The sequence below is a fragment of the Mirounga leonina genome, unplaced genomic scaffold (genome assembly GCF_011800145.1).
Source record: "Mirounga leonina isolate KUSES-001 unplaced genomic scaffold, KU_Mleo_1.0 Mir_200, whole genome shotgun sequence".
NCBI lineage: Eukaryota > Metazoa > Chordata > Mammalia > Carnivora > Phocidae > Mirounga > Mirounga leonina.
The window spans coordinates 26,598,707-26,614,917 of NW_023270503.1; the positions used below are offsets into that span (position 1 = coordinate 26,598,707).

Genomic DNA, 16,211 nt, shown 5'->3' on the forward strand with positions numbered 1-16,211 from the left:
TTCACAGCCCACAGGTTGGGCACAGCTGCTCACAGAACAGGAGGGCTGACAGCACTGTGGGCCACAGCTAGATGATCTACACGTACCTTCGCAAGTCACCAGCTGCCACGTCTGGCTCTGGCAGGAACTAGGCAAGCAGACAGGCCCTCCACAGCTCACCTCAGTGGAGCAGAGAGAGATGCCTGGCACAGACGGACATTTCCAAGAACAGCAGTTTCCAGACATGGTGGAGGTGCCTCTGCTCCCTTGTGAGTGCTGAGAGGGGTGCTGCCTGACTGGGGCAGCTCTCTGGAGCCCTCACTTTTATACCCCCTCATCGACATGTGCTGTGTGGAGCCCCTGCATCTTTTCCTCATTGCTGTTTGAGCCAGTTTTCAGAGGAACATCTTATTATGCCAAGCTTTGTTGATCTGGAAGTTGTTTATCTACCCATAAAGAAGCTGTTTGTTTATTGACTTGCTAAATTTGGAATCCTTGGAGCAACAGGTCATCTTGGAATAAGCATCATTGCCTTCAAACTGAATGATCTGTGTTTCTGAGCGTCATGAGCAGGGGAAGAAGAAAAGAACTTATAATTTATCCATCTTCTAATCCTCTGTACCAGGTCCTCTGGGGGACACAGGTGTGCCTACATGAATAGGACCCACTCACCCATTCCCACAGATCTCACTCTCTGGTGGGCATACATTCAAATAAACTCATTGCAATGCTGTGGTAAAGTCAACAATAAACATATAGGGATTAGTAGAGGGGAGCAGTGGTGAGCTGTGTGGGAGAGGGGCTATCTGGGCTGGATTTTAAATGACTGCACTTTACAGCAATGGTCTTATTTAAAACCATCAACAATCCCCTGCGATAGGAATTCATCTCTCCCCATTATACGTAAAGAAGAAGAAAGAAAAGGTTGGAATCAGAAAGTTTAAGTCACTTGCTAAAGATCCCACCTAGCTTGCCCCCTAATCTAGGGCTGCCCTCCTTCCTTCTCACCATTCTGTCTAGTCTGACCTTTCTTAAGAGACTTTGTCAAACCCACATGTCATAGGCTCAGCCCACTGTGTTGTCCTCCATCCTGTTCAATGAACAGCCCCACCCCAGACCACTGGCTCTACCTGTCCCTAGAAAGCACTTGACCTAGCCTCTCTGCTTCTCCTCCCTGTGTTCCTTCCACCCACCCACACCTCAAGCATTCAGTGGCCCTCAAGAATCCCTCTTAATTTTGGTGATTTTAATAGCTCTTAAAAGAAAGACACCTCCAAGACCCAAAGGATAAAGAGGGAAGACAAGAGATCTTTTGCAAAGACATTGTGAACAAAAGCAAAGAACACAAATGCTTTCTCAAAGCATGTCAATGCTACTATTTGAGACAGACATGAGATGAGAAATGTACCCTAGGTTTCTAAACACCAAGGCCTGACATCTTTGCTCAGTAAAGGCCTGCCTCCACTATGTGCTTTCAACATTAATGCAAATGCAAGCTCTCCTTTAGAAAAGCTGAACCATTGTACCATCCATTCATCATCTCTCTTCATTAATTTATGCATTCCCTCAATTTCTCTTTCATTGATCCATTCAATTCAGCCATCACTGGGTTCTGTGTAAGGGATACAAAAAGAATTAGCTGCAATTCCTGTCTCAAGGAGTCCAAGTTTAGGAGAGAAACAGATACATCCATAAGCAATTATGGTACAGTATACGTACAAGTGCTATGACAGATGGATGCCCAGGGTCCTATGGAGGCACCCAGGAGAAACACCAACATGGTTTTTAGGAAATCAGGGAAGCCTTCTCAAAAGCATGATACATTTGGTTCCTGGATATGGAACCATTTACTGGATGAAAGGTACAGGGGACAGGAAGGAACAGCAATGGGACTAGAAGGGTACTCAATCATGAAAAGGCCTTGTGGACCATGATAAGTAGTTAGATTTTACACTGACACCTGAGTGCTTTAAATAGGGGAGTAACTTGACCATGTTTGCCTTTTGGAAAGACCTCTCTGGCTGTGGTGAAGGTATAGGAGAAGGAGGGCAAGTCTGGAGCCAGGGAGACCATTAGGAGTCTGGGGCAATTACTCAAAATCTTCATAGTGACAATCTGAACTGGGAAGTGCCTTGGGCCTGGAGCAATATGAGAGGTTGTAAAGAGGCAGGATCAATAGGGCTAGTGGTTGAAAGTGGAAGATTAGGAAAAAGAAGTGTCATCCTTGAGGTGTAGCTCTCAGACAGTTGGAAAAGAAGACTTTTGGACAACTTTGCAGAGGGCAAAGCAGAGAAGGAGCCCCCAAAATCCTGATCCCCACCTTTCTAGGTCCTCTCCATGCACTTTCTCTTCCGCAGCTAAGCCAGCAATGAAATTCACATGGAGATGGCCTTCCTCCCACAAGTCCCTTATAAACTCTCTCAGCTGAGAAATTAAACATGGCATCATCTGTTATGCTGAAATGTCATCTCAAAGAATCCTTCCCTGCTACGTGGAATAAGCAGATCTTTTAACAATCAAGCCTATTTCTACTTTATTCTTTTTTTTTTAAGATTTTGTTTATTTATTTGACAGAGAGAGACACAGCGAGAGAGAGAACGCAAGCAGGGGGAGTGGGAGAGGGAGAAGCAGGCTTCCCGCCGAGCAGGGAGCCCAATGAAGGGCTCAATCCCAGGACCCTGGGATCGACCTGAGCCGAAAGCAGACGCTTAACGACTGAGCCACCCAGGCACCCCTCTACTTTATTCTTATAGCTCTCATCTCCCTTAACATTATATAAGCACCATGAGGGCAAGGATTTTGTGTATTCACTGATATATATCCAGCACCCAGAGCAATGTTTGATACATAGGCAGTTCACAATTAATATTTATTGATGAATGAATGAGGACCTCTGTGGACAACTAAGAAGGGCATCTCTTTGTCAGTAATTCAAAGAAATCACTACCCTGCTCTCACCCATCAGGAGACCATGACCATGAGCAATGCAAGAATCAGCTACTCTGAATCACAACTACTTGATAGAGACCTGTTGGTCTCTTGCCAATTTTGTCCCATCGGCATGCTCTGGCTGTGGTTTTGTCCTGGGAATTAAAGAGCTAGTTCTCAAGAGGCCAATTCCAACAAGAGCAAAATGACCTAAATAGTAGAGTCTGAAACTAAACCAGGGCAGATTCAAATTTTGAATTCTCTCCCAAGTAAGACACTACTAATACTGCTGGGCTTTTAAATGAAACCAAGAAATGAAAACACAATGAGCTACCACTGTGCAGCTGCTAAGAAAGCTAAAAATACAAAGACTGACAATATCAAGTGTTAGCAAGGACACAAAGCAACTGGAACTTTCAGACATTGTTGGTGGGAATACAAAATGGTATGGCAAAACAGTTGCAAAACAGTTGGGTAGTTTTTTATAAAGTTAAACATTCCCATACTATTTATCCAGCAATCCAATACCTAGGTATTTATCCAAAATAAATGAAAACATATGTCCACACAAAAATTTATACATAAATGTTCATAGCACCTTTCTTCATAATAGCCAAAAACTGGAGACAACCCAAATTCCCATCGGTAGATGAATATTTTTTCATGTACTTTATTCATACAATGTAATATTATTTAACAAAAAGGAATGAACTATTGATATCTGAAAAAAGGATGAATATAAATAATGTTATTCTAAGTGGAAAAGAGTTCATACTGCATGATTTCATTTACAGGAGATTCTAGAAATGGCATTTATAGTGACATAAAGACTGATGGTTGCCTGAGGCTGGGATCAGGGGTGGGGAGGATTGCCTGCAAATGGGGCACTAGAGAATTTGAGGGATGATGACAAGTTCTGTATCTTGATTGCTGTGGTGGTTACTTAAGTATATACAATTGTCAAATCTTATCAAACTGTACATTACAATTGTATGTACTTTATTATATATGAAGTATACCTTAATGAAGTTGGTTTATAAAAAACAAATTTTCACTTTGCATAATCCCCTGCAGTTCCATCCATGTCAATGCAAATAGTGGGTATTCATCTTTTCTGATGGCTGAGTAATATTCCATTGTATATATGAACCACATCTTCTTTATTCATTTGTCTGTTGAAGGGCATCTCAGCTCCTTCCACAGTTTGGCTATTGTGGACATTGCTGCTATGAACATTGGGGTGCATGTACCCCTTCTTTTCACTACATCTGTATCTTTGGGGTATAGCATGGAGGACCACAGGGGAAGGGAGGGAAAACTGAATGGGAAGAAATCAGAGAGGGAGACAAACCATGAGAGACTCTGAACTCCGGGAACCACACTGAGGGTTACAAAAAGGAGGGGGGTGGGAGGATAGGGTAACCGGGTGATGGGTATTAAGGAGGGCACGTGTGGTGATGAGCACTGGGTGTTATACGCAACTAATGAATCGTTGAACATTACATCAAAAATTAATGATGTACATCATGTACCAAGAAAACTCTGCCCAGGCCTTCCCTTTCTCAGGACTGTACCAGGAGCAAAGGAATGAGACAGCTTTACTAGCTGTTATCCTGAATAGAAGCCTGTCTTTCTTCTTTGAAGACCTGAAAGTAAATGGCATCAGCAAGTTAGGCAGAAACCTTTAGTTGTATTTTCTAGATAAGGATTGCCGCCCTCTGGCCTATCTGTGATAAGGCCAAGGAGAGAATGTTACATAAACAAAAGCCAGGAGGGATTTGGGCTTAGACATCTTTGTGGGGCTGGCTGATCAAGCTGAACCATTTCACCCTCAGGGGTAAACACAACATGCAGAATATGGTTACAGAGCATAGAAAAGCTCACATTCATAGTCTTTTATTTCTAAATTTTAACTCTTATGTCCATGCCTAAAATTTGACATATTCTCAAGTTTTCTACACCCCATAGCTATCAAATAACAGCAAGTGATCTCTGGCCATTTTGCAGTAGAAAGGAAATAGTTTACGAAAATATTGAAAGTAATCTTTGACTCTTAGCACGCTAGTGTTCATTTGTTTTTTCTCAGGTCCTGCACCAGGAAACTCCGAAGGTGAACCTTCACATTGCAATGAAGTTGTTAGAGGTCACATGGAGAGCTAGTTGAGTGCCAAAGAAATCACCAGGCCAGGTTTATCATCCATAACCTAAGAAACTCAGCTAAGGAAACAAGCATTTCTAAATATTGAGACTGATATTTAAGGAAGTGGATGGATAAAACAAACCTAGGTAAAGGTACAGTAATGGCTATCATCTGGCGGAACAAAATTTGTAAAGCCATGACCATTGGAACAAAGCAGTTATTCAATATTAGGTGAGAGATAGATAACCAAATATCAAAGCATACTTAATTAAGAGCATTGCCTCATTCAGAACCACTCATAGAACTTCCCCAACCACACCTGCCACACTCAATACAACTCCCTGGAAGGTAAGACCACTAGGAAAATGATACCTGCTTCCCCACCATAACCTCTCGCACTGCTACCAAGCCCAAACACTTACCATCACCCGAGAGGAAATTAATCCACCTTTCACTTATTCCTGGTTTTGCCAGTTATTACTCATGAAAAGCCTCCTTTGTTAAACCAACCTATCATCTCCAGATGGCTTGAACCCCAAGCCCTATTACTTCCTGTCTCCCAAGCACTTTGGTTATGCTTTTCAGAAATAATAATTATGTATTTCCATTTTTAACTTCCTCAATCTCCTTGTCTTACTTGAAATCTGGATGTTCTCTACACTTTCCACAACACTCTCAAAGGGAAACACTCCTTCTTTTACCTTTCATGTAACATAGGAGTGAAAAGTGGGAACAGTGACTTCTCTTCCCATACCATTTTTAGATCTTGCTCCTTACCCCCATAGCAGCCCCAGCTCCTACTCCTGGTTTTAAAAAGAAAAATAAATGGTCAATTAATTTACAACAAAGGAGCCAAGAATATACAAAGTGTGCTGGGAAAACTTTATAGTCACATGATATGAAAGTGGATCCCTACCTTACACCACATACAAAAATCAATTCCAATTAGACTAAAGACTTAAACATAACACCTGAAACCATAAAACTTTTAGAAGAAAACATAGGTAGTAAGCAACTTGACATCAGTCTTGGTAATGATTTTTTGGATTTGACACCAAAAGCAAAATGAACAGATGGGATTAGATCAAACTAAAAAGCTTCTGCATGGTGAAGGAAACTATCAACAAAATGAAAAGGGAGAGAAATATTTGCAAATCATATATCTGATAAGGGGTTAATATCCAAAATATTTTTTAAGGGGCGCCTGCGTGACTCAGTTGTTGGGCATCTGCCTTCAGCTCAGGTCATGATCCCAGAGTCCTGGGATTGAGCCCTGCATCGGGCTCTCTGCTCAGCGGGAAGCCTGCTTCTCATTCTCCCACTCCCCCTGCTTGTGTTCCCTCTCTTGCTGTCTCTGTCTCTGTCAAATAAACAAAAAATCTTAAAAAAAAATATTTTTTAAAACTCATACAACTCAATAGAAAAACAAAAACAGATCTGTACCTCTGAAACAAATAATACAATATATGTTAAAAAAAAAAAAGAAGAAGAAGAAGAAGAAGATAGAAGGAGGGGAAGAATGAAGGGGGGGAAATTGGAGGGGGAGACGAACCATGAGAGACTATGGACTCTGAAAAACAAACTGAGGGTTCTAGAGGGGAGGGGGGTGGGAGGATGAGTTAGCCTGGTGATGAGTATTAAAGACGGCACGTTCTGCATGGCGCACTGGGTGTTCTACACAAACAATGAATCTTGGAACACTACATCAAAAACTAATGATGTAATGTATGGTGATTAACATAACAATAAAAAATTTTGAAAAAAGAAAAAACAAAAACAAAAACAAACAATCCCATTAAAAGATGGGCAGAGGAACTGAATAGACATTTTTCCAAAAATGATATCCAAATGGCCAACAGATATATGAAAAGGTACTAACATCACTAATTGTCAGGGAAATGCAAATCAAAACCACAAAGTGGTATCAGCTTATACCTATTAGAATGGCTATTATCAGAAAGACAAGAAATAACAAGTGCTGGTGAGGATGTGAAGAAACAGCGACTCTTGTGCTCTGTTGGTGAGAATATAAATTGGTGCAGCCACTATGAGCAACAGTATGGAGGTTCCTCAAAAAAATTAAAAACAGAACTATCATATGATCCAGTAATCCCATTTCTGGGTACATATCCAAACAAACAAACAAACAAGCAAAAAATATCTAAACCCCTTTATTCATTGAAGCATTACTTACAATAGCCAGGACATGGAAGTAACCTAAATGTCCATTGATGGATGAATGGATAAAGAAAATGTGATATTGATATATATAATATTTTTTAGCCATAAAAAAGCAGGAAATACTGTCATTTTTTACAACATGGATTGACAGTGAGGGCGTTCTGCTAAATGAGATGTCAGAGAAAGACAAATACTGTATGATCTCACTTATATGTGGGATATAAAAAAACCAAACTCATAAATTCAGAGAATGGATTGGTGGTTGCCAGAGGTAGGGGGTGGACCATAGGGGAAATGGGTGAAGATGGTCAAAAGGTAAAAACTTCCAGTTATAAAATAAATCCTGGGGATATAATGTACAGCATGGTGACTATAGTTAACCATACTGCAGTGTATATTTACAGTTGCTAAGAGAGTAGATTTTAAAGGTTCTCATCATGAGAAAAAATAGTTTATAACTATATGAGGTGATTGCCATTAACCAAACTTATTATGGTAACCATTTTGCAATTTATACATATATCAAATCATTATGTTGTACACATTGGGCTAATACACTATTGTATGTCACTTATATCTCAATAAAACGGGAAAAAAAACCAAAAAAAAAAAAAAAAAAAAAATTAATGATGTACTACATGCTGGCTAATTGAACATAATAATAAAAAAATAAAAAATAAAAAATTTTAAAAAACAATTTTTTTAAAGGCAAAAACATAAAAATAGTGTAATCCTAGTTTTATTTGTAAATGTGCTTAGAAAGGAGTCTGGAAACATCTATGTCAGTAATAAATGCTGAAGTTGAAGTTGAGAATCCAGGTGGCTGTTATTCCTTCTTCATTTTTTTCTGTATTTTTTCATATTTTTAGAGATCATTGCCATGTTTATAATCAAAAAATATATTTTTGCTTGTTTGTTGAATGAAACATTGCTTTGCAGGAATAAAAAATAACTATTGTTCTCCCAAGGCAAGAGCAAAATAAATTGTATTCCACATGTAGCTTAAGATCATGTTCAGCAAAAAGTTGAATCAACTATCTTCTGAATTTTAGCCTTCCAGCCGGACTCACACACACCTGGCTGAGGCCCCACCTAGCAGATGGACATTCACGCCTCTCATCCCTGGGACTCAAGCAGAAGAAATACAGCTGGTTTCAGGACAAGAAAACCTGACCCAGAAGATGGAGACTTTGCCAAAGCATTTGGCTAGAAGAAAGAACTGGAATTCCCAGAACATCCACAGGCACTGTGTTCACAAAGTTCTGCCACACGAATCTCTTCCATTCCAAATCAAGCTTGTTTTACCAAAGCCTCTTCCCGACTTTGCCAGAAAGTTCTGACCAAACTGGAGCCCTCCTGCAGAACCATTCTAGGGGAGCTATACTGCTGAAGGAAACCATGCCCCATGCTCAAGATTAAACCTTGGCCAGCCTCAGCATTTACTATTTACTGCATTTTAAAAATGCAGGTCCCAAGGCTGCCACCCTGGAGCTACTGGATAAGATCTCTAATGGTGAAGCCTACGAATCTGTATTTTTAAAACCTCCCCAAGTGAATCTCATGCAGCACCTGGAAGCTTTAGTCTACATCTGGGGTTCTCATTCAAAACACAGATTGCCAGGCCACACCCCTGTGGATTCTAACGCTGCCTGTGTCAGGGAGGGCTCCAGAATCTCCATTTTAACTAGCTCCCAGACGTTTCTGATGCAAGGGGATTCTGGTGCACAAACCACATTTCAAAAACCCAGTTGTGGACGCCAGAGTAAATTTTCCCAGCCTAGTGCCAAGAGGGAGCTAAGGAAGAGGCGGGAGAACTAATTTGGTTATGCCAGCAAGCTCGAATTTATTAAGAAGTTAACAAAGAGAAATTTTTGCACTCAAAAGCAGCAGAAAGCTGAGGAGGGGGGTCAGTCCCAAAGCCACCTTGAGTTACGAGGATGCCTCACAGTGACAAGACATTTAAGTCCGTGAAAATAAAGCCATGGGGATTCACCCTGTGAGCTTCAGGGATCACCCTGGACGGGACCCAGCTTCCATTGCTCACCAGCGTCTGGCCCTTACTCTCAGGGCCTTGAAACCCCAGGGCAGGTGTTGGAGAACAAGGCCTCGCCTACAAATAACACGGAGGCAGGACGCTGTCTTGGGAGCCAGGAAGGTCCTGGAGACAAGGAGTCTCTCCACCTGCAGCAGGTGGACGCTTTGCTTGGGCCACCTCCGCGGAGGGGGCAGACGGCTTCACTTCGCCTCGCAAACAGGCGTAGGCTGGCAGCAGACGGGGCCGCAGCACCCGGCCGAGCCGCAGCAGCCGGAGCCGCAGCAGCCGCTCCCGCAGCCCCCGCAGCCGGAGCCGCAGCCCCCGCAGCCGGAGCCCCCGCAGCCGCAGCAGGAGCCGCCGCAGGAGCCGCAGCCGGAGCCCCCGCAGCCGCAGCAGGGGCCGCAGCAGGAGCCGCAGCAGGGGCCGCAGCAGCCGCAGCAGGCGGGCTGGCAGCCGCACGCTTCACAGCAGTCTTGGTCTTGAGGGCAGCAGGCGAAGCAGTCCCCTGGGCAGCACCCCATGGTCCCCGCGGGTCAGGTGGCAGGTGAGCAGCGCGGCCGGAGCGCCCCCACGTCTGACGGTGGCCAGTGGCCAACAGCTTTTATAGCCCCTCCGCGGAGGGTGTTGGCCCAGGGGACGGGATGTTCCCTCTGTTATTATTTATGCCAGTTTCCATAAGAACGTTTCATTAGCTGCCTGTTTATTTTCCAGCTCTGAGTACCTCAACTCATAAAAAAGCCCCACTCCGCCCAACTGCTCTCTGTCCAGAGGGTAAAAATACATCTGGAAAGGACCTGTCATCATGGCCAAACACGGGCCAGCCATCATTAGCCCAGGCTGGAGAGAGCCATGGGCTCAGGCTCTGGAATGGGTGCTGCCCTTGCACATCTCCTCTGGCGGCAAGGGGGCAGCCCACCCCTTTCATCACGAACGCTCGTCCTGGAAAATCAGAATGGTAAAAGCTGGATGTCCCGCGCCTCCTGCGGCTCCTCCCAGGTGGCAAGGCATCCTCATGCCAGCCCACGTGAGCAAGGCAAACATTTGTGACTGTGTGTGGTATGTGGAGTGTGCCGCGCGATTGTTTGGGCTTGGTCCGTGAGCATCAGTCATGATTAATAACAACTGCCTTGTGAAAAGGAAAGAGACTCATCATAAAACTGCAAGAGGTGGGAGCCACGTTCTCCCTGGACCTCCTGGTGAACTGAACACTCACACCCCTCTCTAAGTGGGTGGGAACAGCAGTGTTCGGAACCCTTTCTCCGATGGGAGGAGATGGTGGGGGGTGGTGGGGAAGGAGGGGACGAGGAGAGAAAGGAAGGAAGAAAGATAACTGAATATTCGAAACATCACATGAAAATGGGAATGTTGTGCACTTTTTTTTTAAGAGCTCCAACTTTATAGACCATCTGGCAGAATGAGGGATTAGGATAGGAGACACCCAGAGTACCATCCCAGGGGGAAAAAATGCTTTTGGAAAGAGGCAAGAATCTACAGAGGATTCAGGTCCATGTGTAAATTCTGAGACGGGTCAAAATTCCTATCCCCGTGTTGGGTTTGGTACCTTGTCATACTCTTGGAATGGTAATGGCAACCCTGGAGACTAGGGCTTGGCTTTTGGAAGGCAGTACCCGGAGAAGGGGCTGGAGTGGGAGGTGGCGATAGAAGGTGGCAGTGGGAGTGGAGATCTGAATCAGGAGACACAGCCCTTCTGTTTTAATTTGTATTTTCTTTTTAGTTGGGCCTGGAGGTAAGGCAGCCTCTAAGACAGGCTGGATAGACTGGGAAGGGTGGGGGCAGATGATGGGTTGCTTGGATCCAATAGGATGCTCAGTACTTCATGGGATGTGGAAATTTAGAAATGGGAGAAAGATTCATCAGGATAAAAAGCTTTTGCACAGCAAAAGAAACAGTCAACAAAACCAAAAGACAACTGACAGAATGGGAGAAGATATTTGCAAATGACATATCAGATAAAGGCCTAGTATCCAAAATCTATAAAGAACTTATCAAACTCAACACCAAAGAACAAAGAATCCAATCAAGAAATGGGCAGAAGACATGAACAGACATTTTTCCAAAGAAGACATCCAAATGGCCAACAGACACATGAAAAAGTGCTCAACATCGCTCGGCATCAGGGAAATCCAAATCAAAACCTCAATGAGATACCACCTCACACCAGTCAGAATGGCTAAAATTAACAAGTCAGGAAACGACAGATGTTGGCGGGGATGCGGAGAAAGGGGAACCCTCCTACACTGTTGGTGGGAATGCAAGCTGGTGCAGCCACTCTGGAAAACAGTATGGAGGTTCCTCAAAAAGTTGAAAATAGAGCTACCATATGATCCAGCAATTGCACTACTGGGTATTTACCCCAAAGATACAAAAGTAGGGATCCGAAAGGGTACATGCACCCCAATGTTTATAGCAGCAATGTCCACAATAGCCAAACTGTGGAAAGAGCCAAGATGTCCATCGACAGATGAATGGATAAAGAAGAGGTGGTATATATATACAATGGAATATTATGCAGCCATCAAAAGGAATGAGATCTTGCCATTTGCAATGACATGGATGGAACTGGAGGGTGTTATGCTGAGCGAAATAATCAGAGAAAGACATGTATCATATGACCTCACTGATATGAGGAATTCTTAATCTCAGGAAACAAACTGAGGGTTGCTGGAGTGGGGGGTGGGGTGGGAGGGATGGGGTGACTGGGTGATAGACACTGGGGAGGGTATGTGCTCTGGTGAGCACTGTGAATTGTGCAAGACTGTTGAATCACAGATCTGTACCTCTGAAACAAATAATGCAATATATGGTAAGAAAAAAAAAAGAAGATAGCAGGAGGGGAAGAATGAAGGGGGGAAATCAGAGGGGGAGATGAACCATGAGAGACAATGGACTCTGAAAAACAAACAGGGTTCTAGAGGGGAGGGGGGTGGGAGGATGGGTTAGCCTGGTGATGGATATTAAAGAGGGCACATTCTGCATGGAGCACTGGGTGTTATGCACAAACAATGAATTATGGAACACTACATCAAAAACTAATGATGTAATGTATGGTGATTAACATAACAATAAAAAATTTTTTTTTAAAGATAGAAATGGGAGAAAGAGACCATGTAGTCCAGGGTCTCTAACCCTGATTTTGCATCAGAATTGTCTAAGGCAGGGGATTTTGAAAAATGCAGAACCCCCCAACCTGTACCCCAGTCCTGTTAAATCAGAATATGTGTTCATGGGAGCTTGAGAAACTATGTATTTTAAAGTTTCCCAGATGATGACTCAAATTCTCAAATAGATTAGGAAACACTGATATAATTTAATGCCACCATGACCATCACCCCCAAGCCCTTTTTTTCTGCAGAAGTTGATACCAAAGCCCAGAGAGGACACATTAATGATAGAGTAGATTCATAGTCCAGATGTTCTGTTTCCTGGTCCCTTGTTGCTTCCATCACTCCACATCCACAGATGGATACCTCTGGGTAAGTATAATACAGTGATATCCATGACAGACACATCCTTTTCATCCTTTTTTTTCTTAAGATTTATTTATTTATTTTAGAGAGAAAGAAAGAGAGATTGCGGGGGGAGGGGCAGAGGGAGAGGTAGAGAGAATCGCAAGCAGACTTCCACCCCGCTGAGCATGGAGCCCAACACGGGGCTCCATCTCACGACCCTGAGATCATGACCTGAGCTAAACAAGAGTCAGACACTTAACTGACTGAGGCCCCAGGCAGCCCTCATTCTTTGTAATGATAGGTGATGCATTCACATGAGAAAGGCACCCAAAGGTGTGCTTTGCAAAGTCTCTCCTCTTTCTGTGTCTACCGGTCTGTTTTCTCGCCTCTCATCCACCCTCCCCTCTGCTCCCAGTCTCACTTCACCCCTCTGCACCTGAATTTCCTCGTGTATAAAATGGTAATTATGATAATAATAGTGCTAACCTCATAGGCTGTTCTCAAGATTAAATGAGTTATATAAAGCACTTAGAACAGTGTATTGGCTGTGTCGTTTGATAAACATTTGCTATTATTTATATACAAGAAGAACATACATGTATAGATATATTTTTGTTCATTACATATGATAGCAGGTGTAATAGTAGCATAATATACACACTGGTTTTAACTCTTTTTTCTCTTAATGAGGTATCTCAGAGCTCATTCCATATCAGTACATTAAAAAGTTCTTCATAGTGGTGTATTGTATTGATACTCTAATTAACCAATTCTCTATTGAAAGACATTTGTTTCTTTTTTTAAAAATTTTTATTGTTGTGTTAATCCCCACACATTACATCATTCGTTTTAGATGTAGTGTTCCATGATTCATTGTTTGTGCATAACACCCAGTGCTCCATGCAGAACGTGCCCTCCTCAATACCCATCACCAGGCTAACCCATCCTCCCACCCCCCTCCCCTCTAGAACCCTCAGTTTGTTTTTCAGAGTCCATCTCTCATGGTTCGTCTCCCCCTCTGATTTCCCCCCTTCATTCTTCCCCTCCTGCTATCTTCTTCTTCTCTTTTTTTTTTAAAGATTTTATTTATTTATTTGAGAGAGAGAATGAGAGAGAGAGAGCACATGAGAGGGCGGAAGGTCAGAGGGAGAAGCAGACTCACTGCTGAGCAGGGAGCGCGATGCGGGACTCGATCCTGGGACTGCAGGATCATGACCTGAGCCGAAGGCAGTCGCTTAACCAACTGAGCCACCCAGGTGCCCCTCTTTTTTTTTTTCTTAACATATATTGCATTATTTGTTTCAGAGGTACAGATCTGTGATTCAACAGGAAAGACATTTGTTTCTAATATTTCCAGTATCTTGCTATTATGAACTTTTCATTTTAAATATTTTGCTATTATGTAACTGTGTACTTACACATAATCTTGCTACATCCCTCCCATAAACTGTTGGAAGAGAAATTGCAGGGTCATTGAGTTTTTTCATTTGTAATTTTGACGGATATTGCCAAGTCACCCTTTACAAAGGCTGTAAGACTTACACTCCCATCAGCAATGTGTGAGAGGACCTGTCCCCTCAAACTTCACCAACACAATGTGTAGTCAAAGTTTGTGACCTTGCCAATCTGATAGAAGAAAGATAGGATCTGACAATCATTTTAAATTGCATTTCTAGGGCGCCTGGGTGGCTCAGTTGGTTAAGCGACTGCCTTCGGCTCAGGTCATGATCCTGGAGTCCCAGGATCGAGTCCCGCATCAGGCTCTCTGCTTAGCGGGGAGTCTGCTTCTCCCTCTGACCCTCCCCACTCTCATGTGCTCTCTCTCTCTCTCAAGTAAATAAATAAAATCTTTAAAAAAAATTGCATTTCTATTATTGTGAAAGAAATTAAGCAATGTTTCATATGCTTAAATTCTATTTATGTTCCCTCTTCTCTAAATTGTCTTTTTATATCCATTGTCCATTTTTCTGTTGGGTTGTTGGTCTTTTTACTTTGATTGATAAGAATGCTTTGTGAAATAGAAAATAAAAGCTTGGTCTATATTATGATTTATAAATATTTTTCACAGATTGTCATTAGCCTTTGATGCTGTAGTTAAGTAATAATAATAAAGATAATGTTTACATTATGAATTTCATGCCTGCTTATTGTGGAATTTCTGGAAAATACAAAAAATTAAAAGCAAGAAAATAAAAATCATCTATAACTCCACAACAAAGATATTCTGCTAATATTCTCATTTCCCTTCTTAGCACTTTTTCTAAAGATTTGCATATAAATATTGCAGCTATACATACACATATATACATATAAGCATATATATATCAAGTACAAATTTCTAAGTCTATGTTCCAAGGCATGTTAAAAATACATATCTATTTTTCTCTAAGACTGCTTATGCCTATTTCCAACCTTCATTCCAGCTTGTGGGGGAAGAAAAGTCAGTTCTGTATAAACTCAGAAATCATTCAGGATTTCTCCCTCCCCATCCTTCATCTGGTGGAAGTGACATCTGAGTTTCCCAGTGAGCATCCACTGAAAAGCACATGGTTCTCTCTTATTCTCGACCACCAACCTCCTTCTGCTGGCACCAGCTGAGATATTTTTGTCCCTGTTCTCCACAAATTCTACATCCTTCCATCCTCCCTCCAGGAGGCCCAAGGCTCCCTTTGTCTGACCACCCACTGTCCTCTGGCATAGAAGTCTATTTTGAGTTGCATATACTAAGCATTGACTTGGCTCATTCTCTCTGCATTTCTACAGTAATAACCCTACCCTGGGGGGCAGTGACTATAGAAACACCCACTGATGCCCAAGTTGTGAGAAAAGAATAGCTGTAAAAGAAACTTCAGAATAAAGATAAGACCACTGGATACTCTAGGGTTTCATCCTGACACCTATTTTTGCAAAATTGAAATCATACTGTATAAATTGATTTGTACACCAAATATTGTGCTTCACCTGAGAAAGCACTCAGGAAGATTTTGATTATTAAATATAATGAAAATCTGAGAGAAATTATATTTTCAAGTTGTTGTAAACCTTCCGTATTGCTGGATATCTAAGTGTTTCGAATTTTCCAATACTAAAAGCAAAACACTGAGCCGAGCTTCTTTGATGTGAATCTTTATGCATCTTTCCGATTATCTCCCTAAAGTAAATCCCTAGAAATACAATTACTGGATCTTCAGCATGTTAATAATTTTCAGGCTATAAATAAATATTGAAAAAATTTCAAAAAAAAATTCCCATATGCACCCATTTCACAGGTGCCTTCACCAATACCAATTAGTATTCTTTCTTAAATCTCTTTGTCAAGAAATTGGTGTGATTGGTAGTCCAGTCATGGAATCTCCTGTAGTATTTATTTGTATTGACTTCATTATTAGCACATTTATTCTGTAGGCTTCTTTTTCTTCTTCTGGGAATTATATGTAATGCCGATTTTTTTTATGCAGCTACTCATCTTTCTTACCTT

At 42.1% G+C, this 16,211-nt stretch overlaps 2 protein-coding genes across 2 annotated transcripts in view; both read right to left on the reverse strand.

Moving 5' to 3' along the window:
* The window catches only part of LOC118025151 (keratin-associated protein 16-1), a 1,315-nt gene extending 1,090 nt beyond the window's left edge, over positions 1-225 (reverse strand). Inside the window, 1 exon segment of the mRNA XM_035027476.1 lies at positions 2-225. Within this exon segment, the coding sequence (XP_034883367.1) occupies positions 2-225 (224 nt within the window).
* Positions 226-9,463: 9,238 nt separating this feature from the next.
* On the reverse strand, positions 9,464-9,784 carry LOC118025086 (keratin-associated protein 17-1). Its single transcript, XM_035027420.1, has one exon. The coding sequence runs from the start codon at positions 9,782-9,784 to the stop codon at positions 9,464-9,466; it is 321 nt and encodes a 106-aa protein (XP_034883311.1).
* Positions 9,785-16,211: the final 6,427 nt, after the last annotated feature.

Coding starts and splice junctions, on each gene's coding strand:
- LOC118025086 (XM_035027420.1), bottom strand. CDS start 9,784: ATGGGGTGCTGCCCAGGGGACTGCTTCGCCTGCTGCCCTCAAGACCAA.